The 13343-nt window shown below is 45.1% G+C and overlaps 1 protein-coding gene across 9 annotated transcripts in view; it reads left to right on the top strand.

Annotated features, from left to right (window-relative positions):
• The window catches only part of nfic (nuclear factor I/C), a 53099-nt gene that overhangs the window by 32625 nt on the left and 7131 nt on the right, over positions 1-13343 (top strand). For all 9 annotated transcript variants that reach the window (XM_053321760.1, XM_053321758.1, XM_053321757.1 and 6 more), the window contains exons 9-11: positions 1214-1327; positions 1445-1602; positions 1795-1978. In XM_053321760.1, the coding sequence (XP_053177735.1) occupies positions 1214-1327; positions 1445-1602; positions 1795-1978 (456 nt within the window). The remainder of the gene's footprint in view (positions 1-1213; positions 1328-1444; positions 1603-1794; positions 1979-13343) is intronic.

Genomic DNA, 13343 nt, shown 5'->3' with positions numbered 1-13343 from the left:
GAAGCATTAGTCCTCTCAGCAGTGAGGGCGAAGAAGGTGAAAAAAGCTTACACCACTTCATCATCTTCATCTACTTCTGCTGCCAGACACTCCTCCTCCACTAGAGTCTCCTACTAACATACAGCTCAACCAAATCTTCCCACCCTTCATCCTCCAAAACCAGAGAAGCTACCCCTGCAGGCCACCCCCCTCCTCCTCTTCCTCATCTCCCTCATCTGGAAAAGCTACCCCTGCAGGCCACCTCCCATCTTTCACATCCAGAAAAGCTACCCCTGCAGGCCACCTCCCATCTTCCTCATCTGGAAAAGCTACCCCTGCAGGAAAATCCTTCTCCTTAAAAGGCACTACTGCAGGAACCTCCTCCTCCTCCTCCTCATCTACCCCTGCAGGAAAAACCCTCTCCTCAAAAGGAACTCTTGCAGGAACCTACTACTCCTCCTCCTCCTCTACCCCTGCAGGAAAACCCTTCTCCTCAAAAGGAACTCCTGCAGGAACCTCCTCCTCCTCCTCCTCCTCCTCCTCAAAAGGCACTCCCTCCCTGGAACTCCCTCTTCCTCCTCTTCCTCTGGCTCATCTAAAACCACACCTGCAGGAAAATCCTCTCCTCCTGGGCCAAAAAAACCTCCCCAGAAACGGGCATCAGATGTCCTGAAGTTAGATGACTTTGGATTCACCACTAAAAGGCCAAAGAAGTAGACCTTTTCATTTTCTCTTCTTGTGTTTCAGTGTTTTAACTTATTTAGTACTGTTTAAAGCTATCTTTTTGTGTTACACCGTTGTGTTTATTGTTCAAACATTGTTTTCTTTTAATATAATTGTTCTGTTCTTGAAAGCATTGTGGAAATAAATGCTTGCACTGACAACTTGTGCAGACGTTTTGTCATTTATAGCCCATTAAGTCTTGCAAAAAATATGGGTTTTATGCCCTAGCTTTGAACTAGTAAGTGATAATGGACCACGTGAAGTTCAAATATTGAGGCGGTATGCAGCCACGACCCAAAGTGAGTGCCGAATTTTTTTTCCAGTCAGATGATTTTTTTTTGCTTTAATCCCTGAATACTAGACTAGTTAAACATTGCCATTTACAGTGATGACATTTCTATGTTGCGAGGACATTTTGGCTGAAGAATGAATTTGTTTCATGATTCATGTTAGAATTGGGTTTAGTTCAGTTTAGGCTAAGGTTGGGTTAAGGCATTGATATGTGTTTCAGGTCTGTCTCCTCCAGTGAAGAAGACAGAGCTGGACAGTCCATCTCCCCAGGAAGACTCACCGAGGCTGGGTTCCTTCACTCAGCACCACCGGCCAGTCATAGCTGTTCACAGTGGTCAGTAACACACATACATGCACAAACTTTGCACTCTCAGAATCCTGAAAGTTGATATTTTACTTCAATAACAGTTAAAAAAGAACAAAATATAATTTTTTCTCTTTCTCTGTCCAGGTCTGTCACGGAATCCCCACCCCTCCTCATCTCTTCATTTCCCATCCTCGTCTTACTTCCCCCACGGAGCAATCCGCTATCCTCCTCACTTGGCCCAGGATCCCTTAAAAGATCTGGTTTCATTGGCCTGCGACCCAGCCAATCAGACCCCCAGTTCAGTGAGTACAAAACAAGACTACCCAAATAATGTGCTTCTTTTATTTAAGATATAAATGAAATCAATCAAATTTCAATCAAAAATGTTCAATTTCAATCAAATACGTTTTGATTGTCTAATAATGTAATAATGTAGTAATAATGTGGTATTACGGCACATTAAATTTTGTTGTTTTGTTGTCTGATTTTTCTAGCTGAATGGCAGCAACCAGGTTAAAGTGCCCAGTCACTACATCACCTCTCAAATGTTGGTACCTCCTGGACCAGCACCCTCCCTGGCTCCTCCCCCATCCTCCCTCCCCAGGCCAACACTGTCTGCAGAGTCAAAGGCCACTCCCACCTCCTCTGATGGGGGAGCAAACTCCCCCACATCACCCAGTGAGTGGTCAAAACACTAACAAAATATACTGATAGTATAGATACATACAGTATACAATATACATTGCCTTTGATTGGGTTAGAATAGAATAGGTTACTGTTTATAGTCTTGTATTTGTTTATATCCAAGAGCAAAAGTAGACCAAAGGTCTACAGGTGTAAAGGCTCCTGGGGGGTATTCCAGACTGGTGGTTTGAAAAATCCCAAATTAAATTGATTCCTATATGAAAAAGTGTATACTATATATATGTTAGGGGTGTCACGATCTTGATTGTAAATCGAAAATTGATCGAAATGACCTCACGATCTCGACCTTCGAAATCAACGAAGGAATTGAACATGTAGCCACGCCCCCAAAGTCACATCCAGCAAGCGAGTCAAGAGTGGAAAAAACACAGACGTGTTGAAATGCAACGAGTCAACATTACCTCCTCTAACTTGAACCTGCAGCCGGTAAAAAGACACAATGGCAACCGCTGATAGAGGAGACACATCAACCACACTCTAACTAGTTGTCGTTCCAGGGGGGTGGTGATTGGGGGTGGGAGGGGTGGGTGTCTAATAAACAGCAACACAGAGCTATCAGGACGCCTTGCTCTCACACGCGCTGCATTGATAGTCACACAAACACACACACGTGTAGACACTCGCTCACTCGCTGCAGATTCCAGGAGATTGTATATAATTTGTAGCATCAGGGAGCCGCTATCAATATGCAGGAGAGTTAGGATGTCTGCACTAAAGCAATAACTAGCGCTATAAGGCTATTTGTAGCAGCAGAGATGCTACTGTTAGATACAGTTAGGACACTGCAGGGGTGGATTGGCCATAGGGAGTACCGGGATTTTTCCCGGTGGGCCGATCAATAATGGGCCGATGGCTGCCCGTTTTTTATTTTTTATTTGCTCATTTATTTTTTGCTGCACCTTGCCATGGTAACTCTCCAAGCCCAGGGGCAGAGACACGCACCGGCCCACAGAGCTCCGCTGCAGCCTGCAGACACAGCAGAGGCCCGTTGGCTTGTCTGTCTAAAGAATACCTGGCCCAATGGCCCTATGATAGGCTACAGAGGCCCAGGAGTCCCACCCACACATGTTCTAGACCCCGCCCCACGTCCAATCACCTTTGATGACAAGCAGTCATGATGAGAGCGTGAGTGAGAGAAACAACAACACACCAGCACACAAAAAACAAAGTGAGAATTACAAAATGGGAAATACGGGTAAAAAATGAAAAGGCGGAGCTGAAAAACGGAGAAAAGAAAAGCTCTCGCGACCGACGCTGCTACGTAGGAGCAAAAAATGCTAGCTGCGGGGGCCAGCGTGGCCAGAGCTAGCAGCAGTGGTTCCTCTCAGCAGCAGGTGTGTCAGAGTGAGGCTCCCGCTGCCATGGTGGTGCAGCAGCAGGTTGAGGAAGACTCTCCACCATGTGGAAGTGGTGATACAGTCTTAAGCAGGTGTGATCCTGCCAGCATGGTGTGGATAAACACTCATTAAATGTTCAGAACGGTTACTTAACTGTCTAGTATGAACTTCACTTGACATAATAAATAGCAAACTCTGCATAGTGTGGTGTGTTACAACTAGGCCTAAATCTAGTTATCTAAAGTATTGGAAAACAATCATATTCATATACTATCCTGATTCATTGATTAGTTGCTTTTATTAACCACTTAACCACTATTTTCATCAAAGGATGCCATACATATTTGCAAACCTGCAAGCTTACAACTCACATGTTGCAATGTGATGTGGTTTGAGCATGTACATCTGCTATTTTCACAATTTTTGATCATTTCTACCTATAATGACTTCCCCCAACTCAGGTCACCAGAGTTAAAGTGTTTTAAGTGTCAATATGCACCTTTCTTTGTGCCCACAGTCCAATTTGTTCATGAAGGACATTGATCTAACTACATAACACATGTGTAGCCTATGCTTTACATATTTTTTTCCAGTGAGTGTTTATGGTTTATTATTAGTTAAAACTAATTCAAGCCTATTCGAGTTTCCAGAATATAAGGGATATTGTTCAGTATACTACTGTTATTAAGGGCTTGTGTGTTTAAATGTACATCAACGCGAGTTGGCACAGTATCTGAGCATGGATTGTAGTGGGCCGGTCTGGACCAAAAAGTCCAGGGCTGAATTTTTGTCCCAGTCCAGGCCTGGGACACTGTTAGGACAGTTAACACACTTCATTGTTCAGTGATGACTATGGACATTAGGCTGTTTTAATTTAGTTTTTGTTTTATTGTGAACTTGAATAGGCTTTACACGATCAAGATCTTTGGGGCCGATCAGTGAGTTTAAATAAACCGATTTCCGATCACGTCTTCTTTGTCCAAGCTCCGTTTCTTAAACTTGGCATGCTCCTCCTCGTGTTCCCTACCCAGGTACATTTGTGGTGTTGAAACATTTTGCAGATGCTTCCCTACGAGGTACTTTCGTGTTGCACAGATTGTAAATAGCTTGTGTTTTATCTGTCTGCCCACACCACCTACACGTTTGTTTGAATCCAACAGCTAATGATTCAAGATTCAAAAAATGTATTGTCCGTCACATCGTGACAGAGCTCAAAACTAACTGTCGGATTCAAACAAACATGTCGGCGGTGTGGAACTTCTTCGGAGTAAATGAGACCGATAAAGCACAAGCCATCTGCAATCTATGCAATGGGAGCATCTGCAAAAAGTTTCAACATGACGACATTGATCGGATCGGCGAATTAAGACATTGCAGCCGATCTCACAAATTGCATAAAATGCAAAATATCGGCTGATCCGATATAGCCAATCAGATCGGCGTAAACCCTAAGCTTGAATATGATCTAATATGAAGAGTGCACACTGCAGTTACTAAAGGGTCACTACATGATTCTTTCGTTTACAGTAAGTTTCCAATTGACTGCTGAAACAACTTATTGTTACATTTATTGCTAATAAATTATTTAACTTTGACAGTAAGGCCTTAGTGTGGTACATTACAAGCAACTGATGGAGATTATATCACTCATAATTAGTCTAAAAATGGCATAGGCATCTGTGCTAAAAGGACCCAAAAAAGATTGAGAATTGAATCGAATCAAATCAAATCGTGACACCTCTAATTAATATATATATATGTGTGTGTATATATACTGTATAGTATAGTATAGTATAGTATGTGTGGCATATCCAGAATAACTCCGTCAACCTTCACTAACTGAGCTTGATGAATTTGACCCCAATCTAAACTATGACAAGACAACACAGTGGCTCATCAGTGTGTGTCTTATAAATCAACTGACAGTTACAGTAATACATGTATGCAAGTTACACATATAAAGTTGTGCCTTGCCTTGATTATTTATTCAATATTATCATTATCAACAACATACATTGACTTGCAAATATCATCTTTGTATCAAGCTTGATATAGTTTATGTCTTAGAAATCTATTGTTAAATAGAACTATTAAGGAGCCATATCAATGTCATGAGTGACATGTTCCCTCATTATGGTGAACCAGACGTGTAGTTCCTTTCAGTTCATCAAACAAAACTACACCTCTGGAGTATGTTCTAGTGAAATCTGCCCTACACAGAACTAGTCTGCACAGATCTAAACTACAGCTGCCCAGTGCTTTCAGTGTAAAGTATGATTTTTGATGAGCTTTGCTAAGAAAATGGTTAGCATCAACTTGTGGCTTTATCACGTGATGCTATAATCTTTGTGCATTCTACGCCTGATATAGGCAACAGCTCATTTTTCAAAACTGACTTTCAGTCTGAGAGTGAAATAGAGCTCAGCAAGTAGTGCAAGTTGAGAAAATAACTTCTATCAATGGAAAGTAAGTCAAACAAACCTTGTGCGATAGTATATAACTGATGGTATGACATGTTTCTGTACCTTTTTAAATCAATCAGTTGAAACTGAGTCCAGGTTTTAATCACATTAAAATATTCCTAAGAAACCACTAAAGACGTATCTCACCATGCATTTAGTTGTGACACATTTTACAGAGAGAGAGATGAGGAGTAAGTGGCAAGTCCAGCAGGTCAGAGTGGAACAGATGGAGGTGGAGATGGTGTTAGAGGTGTTAGAGGTGGTGGAGTTAGTCATGTTTCTACTGAGCTCATTATAATGTCCAAATTCAAAGACAGAGCAGTGCCAGTAGTGATTTCACAGTTTATAATGATAGTTCATATGTGAGTTCACATGATTCACTTTTACAGCTTCTATCTTTACAAAGACTGAATATTGATTCTTATACACCCTGTATGACCTCTTCACTAGGACTAGCTCTTATTGGAACTCTTTTCCCCTGTGCAGTTTTGATGTATGTATGTATTTTACAAACATGGGACTAACTATACTATGTAATGTATCTAAAACAATTTATTTTAAAATGTCATTCTTGATCTTGGCCAGCTGTTGACAAAGCAACATAACCTTAAAATCTGTTTGGTAGCTGTTCTGGAGCTTTTGATCATATGATGATGAGACTGGTATATGAGTGAAGTAGACCATTGTGGGACACACCAAGGCTGACGTGGCAGTCCTAAATGATTTTCTGCAGAGCATTTCAGCTCTCTGCTGGGGCTCAGCACAAACCATTCTATTACATACATACTAAGCTAAGCCCTCTAATGCTCATCACTATTGGTATATTCCTCCAGAGCTTCACCTTGGCAGCCTGAGACAGATCTTTGCAGTCACTGCTCAATCAATAGGTATCATCCATGCACTATAAAGCACCAGTGCACCCTCTGTTTTGGTTCCTCTTTTCACTTAACCATCTTGAGTACAGTACACAGCACTCAGTGAACTCTTTGTCACCCTCCAGTGTCGCTAGCTGACATTTCACATTCAGCCTACCGTAAATGGTGAATGGTCTGCACTTATAGCACCTTTCTAGTCTTCTGACCACTTAAAGCACTTTAATACTAAGTCGCATTTACCTATTAACACACATTCATATACTGAACGAGGCAACCATTTACACACACACACACACACACACACACACACACACACACACACACACACACACACACACACACACACACACACACACACACACTGCCATCCAGAACAGTTTGGGGACTGTAGAAGCTGGGAATTGATTCTTCTGATTAGAGCCCACAGTGTGCTCCACTACCTCCTGAGCCACAGACACCCCATTTCCATTTGCCTGGTGCTGGGAAGGGATGCTACTTGACAAAGATGTCCAGTGTGCCTTGGAAGAAGCACCATTGTTCCTGCATCCTCTAAGGCAATCCTCCATACACTTTCCACTGCTAGTCTACTGTAGCTCAGGCTGGATCAATAGCTACACTAGCAGGATAGCATCACCTGCGGCTGTGGGTGCCACATGTCGATGTGTCCTTGGGCAAGACACTTAACCCCAAATTGCTCCCGTTGCTGTGCCAACGGTGTGTGAATGTGAATGAATGGTTAGATCCTCCTGATGAGCAGGTTGGCGCCCTGCGTGGTAGCCCCTGCCATCAGTGTATGAATGTGTGTGAAAGGGTGAATGACGTGTCATGTAAAGCGCTTTGAGTGGTCGCACAGACTAGAAAGGCGCTATATAAGTACAGTCCATTTACCATTTACTCATTATGAACTGCTGCTACCACAAGCCAGTTAGCACTGATATGTGTCTTAGTATGAGCTAGAAACACTGCTTCTCTTGCTGGCTTGTTCAATCCTGATCTAGGAAATCGCATGACATCATGTCAGAGGTTGGGGCCTCCTGTTGCCATTGCCCTTGCATTTCATATTTTTGCTACCCGGGATGGGATTACGTCATCTCACCAACTCATATTGATAGCGGCTCCCTGACGCCCGCAAATGAGACACAATCTCCCGGAGTCTGGAGTGAACGAGCAAGAGCGCGCGCTAGAGAGTGACTGCAGGCGCTTGTGTGTGTTTCTCAATGCAGCGCGTGTGAGAGCGCAGCGTCCTGATAGCTGTGTGATCTCACTGAAGATGTCCCAGTCCTACCTTTCTTCTTGTCAACCAAAGGCCTTTCTGTCATTTTAAATCTCCCAGATCTGCACAGAAACACACCGTTCCTCCAGCGGGTCTAACATAAGGGGCGGGACACAGAACTTGCTGGGAAAGACGGGGGCGTTGGATTTATGTCACAGGTGCGCCGCGCCGGGCGGAACAATAATCGTTTTATGTTGATTATTATGTTTTTATAATCGCAGGAGACCAAAATCGATATCGCGATTAAAATTCAATTAATCGTCCAGCCCTAGCTGCCAGGGTTTAGTTCGAGTGAGAACCCTGGCAGCTGAGTTTTGGACATGTTGGAGCCTGTCCAGCGTTTTATTGGGGACCCCATACAAGATGGCATTACAATAGTCCAGACGTGAGGTGATGAATGCATGTATGAGAGTCTCAGCAACTGAGTCAGAGAGTGAAGGACGGAGTCTGGAAATGTTCCTTCGGTGGAAGAAGGCGGATTTGGTGACAGATTTTATGTGTGTGTCATATGAGAGTGTGGAGTCCAAAATAACACCCAGATTGCGCACCTCCAATGACAGCGAGATGCCTACTTTGTGGAGCAGATTCTTGGGAGCAACAACCATGAGTTCGGTTTTCTGTTGAGTTTGAGCAGGTTGGTGGTCATCCAGACTTTTATGTCATGCAGGCAGTTGATGAGGGATTGCGGAAGGAGCTGGGTGGAGGGTGATGTGCTGAGATAGAGTTGGGTATCGTCAGCGTAGAAATGGAAAATTCAAACCGTGGCGGCGGATGATCTGGCTGAGCAGGAGCATGTAGATGGTAAAGAGGAGGCGACCAAGTACGGAACCTTGTGGCACACCATGGTTAACTGGGGCAGGGTGGAAGCTGGATCCATTAAAGGTCACAAACTGTTTTCTGTTGGATAAGTAGGAAGTGAACCAGGATAGAGCAGTACCAGTGAGTCCAAGGTGAGTAGAAAGCCGGTTGAGCAGGATTGAGTGGGAAACCGTATCGAAAGCGGCTGTCAGGTCCAGCAGAACCAGGATGCTGATGCAGCCAGAATCAGCAGCAATCAGAAGGTCATTTGTGATCTTGACAAGAGTGTTCTCTGTGCTGTGGTGAACTCTGTAGGCTGATTGAAAGGTTTCATACAGGTCATTATCGGACAGATGTTGATGGAGCTGGGCAGCAACCGCTTTTTCAAGGATATTGCTGATAAAAGGCAGGTTGGAGATTGGCCGATAGTTGCTCAGGTCCGCAGGGTCCAAACCCACCTTCTTAAGGATGGGAGTAACAGAGGCAGTTTTAAGACTGATGGGTACAGAACCAGATAAAACGGATGCATTGACAATGTTCACAATGGAAGGGCAGACAGAAGATAGGCAGGCCTTGACCAAAGCAGTGGGCATGGGGTCAAGGGAGCAGGTGGAGGATTTGGCCTTGGTGACTAGCTCATTATCTGACTAGCATCAACTGGGGTGAAAGAAAAGAAGGAGGGACACGTGGCAGGGGAAGCGACATCCTGAGGTAGAGACCCTAGAGGGGTGGAGGGTGGAACCAGAAGCTGCTGGTGGATGCAGTCAACCTTGGCCTGAAAAAAGTCATGGAACTTGGAGCAGAGGTCAAAGCCAGCAGAAGGATGGGGGGCAGTACGTGGGGGAGAGTAGTCTGTTGATAGTAGAGAACAGTGCTCTGGGATGATTTTGTTGAGACCCAATCAAAGTGGAATAATACTGGGTCCTGGCCTGGGAGAGAGCTTCCTTGTATGATGTAATGTGATCTTTGAAAGCAAGCTGGTGGACGGTGAGGCCAGTTCTTTTATAAAGCCTCTCCAGCCTCCTACCAGTGGCTTTCATGGAGCGAAGTTGTGTGGTAAACCAGGGGGCCGGACGGGTGAATGAAACAGTCCGGATTTTAAGGGGGGCCAGAGAGTCCAGGCTGAGAGATAATGCTGCATTGTAGCTGGCGACCATGTCATCGGGTGCGGATATGGAGGAGTCAGTAGTCCAGTAGTTGGCAATCAGGCTAGACAAAGCTTCTGTGCTCACAGTCTTAATGTTCCTGAACATGATGGTCCGTCTAGGGTGCTGCCTGGGCAGGGAGGCAGGAACATTGAAGACAATGGCATGGTGGTCAGAAACTGCTAGGTCCAGGCACTGTAGGTTGGTGAGGGGAAGCCAGTGGAACACACCAGGTCTAGCGTGTGGCCTTTACTGTGGGTGGGGCCCTGCACATGCTCCACAAAGTTGAAGCAATCCAGCAGTGACAGAAACTCCGAAGCGAATTTGCAGCCGCTAGTGTCAACATGGATGTTGAAGTCACCAAGCAGAAGTGTGGATGGAGATGTTGCACAGATAGGCGTGAGGAGCTCAGACAGTTCAGACAGAAAAACAGCAGGGGCCTTGGGAGGGCGGTATACAAGTACACACTGGAGCTGAGAACTCCCAGTCAAAGTGAAAACAACACCCTCAAATGTGGTGGTAGCAGGTACAGTGACCTCCTTAATCGGGACGTCTGCACGATGGATCACAGCCAGCCCCCCACCACCCCCTTCAGAGCGGGGCTTCTGCTTTTTCGGCCAAGTCTCTGTCAAGCAGATGATGTCAATCTTATATTCCAAAATGATTTCATGAATAAGTAGAGGTTTATTGTTAAGGGAGCGCACTTTCAGCATCATAAATGTCAGGGCATTGTCCAAAACTGAGGCAGAATGGATTGGAGTGATACTGTCAACACAGAGCAGTGGGCAGAGCTGTCTAGTAGGCACATGGTGTTTGTTGTGATGACGCCACATAGACCGGGAGACAGAGACAATGGAGGAAATGGATGAACCGGAGTAGATAAATTTACGTTGGGAGCCCCGGTGAATATCCCGGGAGGGACGCAGGAGACCAAGGGCTTTAATAGTGGAGACGGAGTCCGGTGCAAAGTTTGAACCAAGACTGTGGAGCTCCGCAGAGGTGTATTGGATCCTTCCCATAGTCCACGCAGGGCAGCAGCTACAGGTGGCTAACGCTAACGCTGGATGGAAAACAGCCCAAGTAGTCCAAACTTCCCAGGAAAAACAATCCCAGAGGTCCGGATAACCCAGGTGCCGTGGCAGACGCAACCGTACCACTGGAGGTCCAGTAGCCAGCACAAGGGCAAAGATAGTCACAGCCGCAGCTAACTAGATGACAGCAGCCCATGGAGGAGCAGATCAATAACGCATAACAGCCACAGCACATCAAGAAGCAGGTCGGTACACAAACTGTGCCGCCCACAGACAGTAGCAACTACCCAAATGCTGTTGAAAAGGCACAAAACACACTCTAAAATTCAGATTGATAAGCAGCAACACACACGCCAGCGTCCTCTCAACCTTCCTCATTTACCTTATGACAGGTGACTGTCTCTACCTCTAACAGGCTTACCACAGGAAATGCTATGCTGCCTCAACAAAGGTTTCCCAGTGCTTATGCCTCATTTTTCAGGCATATGCATGTTTTTTTTCCAACTGTATAAAAAGTTATGAGACTAGCTCTCTCATAGTCAGCGTTCAGTAGTTCTGCCTTACATTAAGAATGGCTATTTCTCAACCCATCACTAAATAAAACTAAAGCCCAAATGTCTCTGGTGATTTGGTGTCATGTGTTAGGACATCACTCCAACCTAACTGATACAGGCTTGGCTGGAAAAACTTTATTAGGTCTCATGCTCCACCTGGATTCCTGGCATTACGTACGCATCTATAAGATTAATGTCTTGTATCTGCAACAGCGAGTAGAGTTACGTCTGGGTGGAGATGGTTATTACTCTGATCTGACTGAGGTCAACTGCTCAGCTCGTCGTGCATCTATGGACAGCCACACAGGGCCTATAAGCTTTGACTGTGTACTTCTAGAATTGCCACTGAATGATGACAGAAACTTCTTTTCACCACTCAAGCCCTTTACACTGTCACCTTCTGGAGCACACCTACTGTGGTTGTCTATGCCAGGTGGTACGCCTGGGGGGAAGGGGTTATTTTCCCATCATTGTACTTAATTGACAGATGGGAAATGGGACACTGCAGTGTTAGTGTCTGTCTGGTGTAGAGTTGGCACCAGAGTTCCTGGGCACTAGGTGGTCCTTACACCTGATTCGGATGACATTATTTTGAGCTGCCTCGGCACCTCATTGCATTCAGGAATTGTGCCTCTTGACTTAGACATTGAGAGGGGGATGTTTCTTCCCATGTTTCCATGCTTGTACGGGCTGCACGCTTTCCTCTGCTCAGACCTTATGTCCTGTTGTTGCACTTTGCTGTTGCTGGAACAACAAGGCAAATGTCAGGAAGTCTGACTGACTCTATCTGCCAGACAGTGAGCCCAGGTGGCTCCATTTTCAGACCATTGGATTGACGATGCAGATCGCAAGGCCTAGGAGACAATCGGTTGCACACCAGGTGTGTGTGCACTCTACCAGGAGCGTGTATGGTGGCTCTATGCAGTGGTGTGTCAGTGAAGACATCTGCCTGGTTGTGTCATATCCTTCTTGACATCTGTGTCTCAGGAGGTCGAGTGAGTCGTCCACTAATTGGAAGATTCGTAGTTCAATTCCTGGCCCCTCCAGTCCATTTGTCGAAGTGTCCTTGGGAAAGATGCTTAACCCCAAATTGCTGCCAATAGTTGTACCAACACCCTGTGTGGTAGCTTCCTACCATCAGTGTGTGAGTGTGTGTGTGTGAATGGGTGAAAGTGACTTGTAGTGAAAAAGTGCTTTGAGTGGTAAGAAGCAGGGGCGATTTTAGACCCTTTTGATCTGATCCAGACCCTAAATGTGATCTCAGCATCCCTAAAAATAAAATAAATACCAGTGTGTCCTATTAATTATATAGGGAGACTGAGGCGGCCGACAGTCTGATCCACTTGTGTCTCTGTCTTTGATGCACACAGGGGGCTCAGCTCCGCCCCCGCTGAGACAGAGGAGTTAACCTCTGTTATAGTTTGCTGTCATTTCTCGTCGCTGCTCTCTGGTTGCTACTGTATTCCGCCTCTCTGTTCTGTGCTAAAGGTCCGGACACAGGGGGACAGAGTTGCTCCACCAGTAAGCAGCTATAGGGGTAGACACAGAGCCGTAGTTTCATTGGTGACTGTTAAATGGTGACTTTGACATAGGTGTTCTCTTAAAAGCCTTTATTAGTTTAATCCTTTTAAAATACATACTCATCTGTGTTCACTATCTAAGTTACACTAAAGTTAAATCAAGTCAGTCACCTCTTAACATGGTCACCAGTTAAACCAAAACACCGGATCGACTGAGGCTGCGGTCGAGCAAGCTAAAGAGTGAATGAAGTGAGGGAGAGCTGACATTAAGAAAGCTGGTGAATCATATCAATAAAACATTATTTTCTGGTTGTTTTACAGCAGTTCAAACAGCACAAATAAA

The sequence above is a fragment of the Scomber japonicus genome, chromosome 7 (genome assembly GCF_027409825.1).
Source record: "Scomber japonicus isolate fScoJap1 chromosome 7, fScoJap1.pri, whole genome shotgun sequence".
Taxonomy (NCBI): Eukaryota; Metazoa; Chordata; class Actinopteri; order Scombriformes; family Scombridae; genus Scomber; species Scomber japonicus.
The sequence above is the reverse complement of the archived record's forward strand: the minus strand, read 5'-3'. Positions and strand labels throughout refer to the sequence as shown.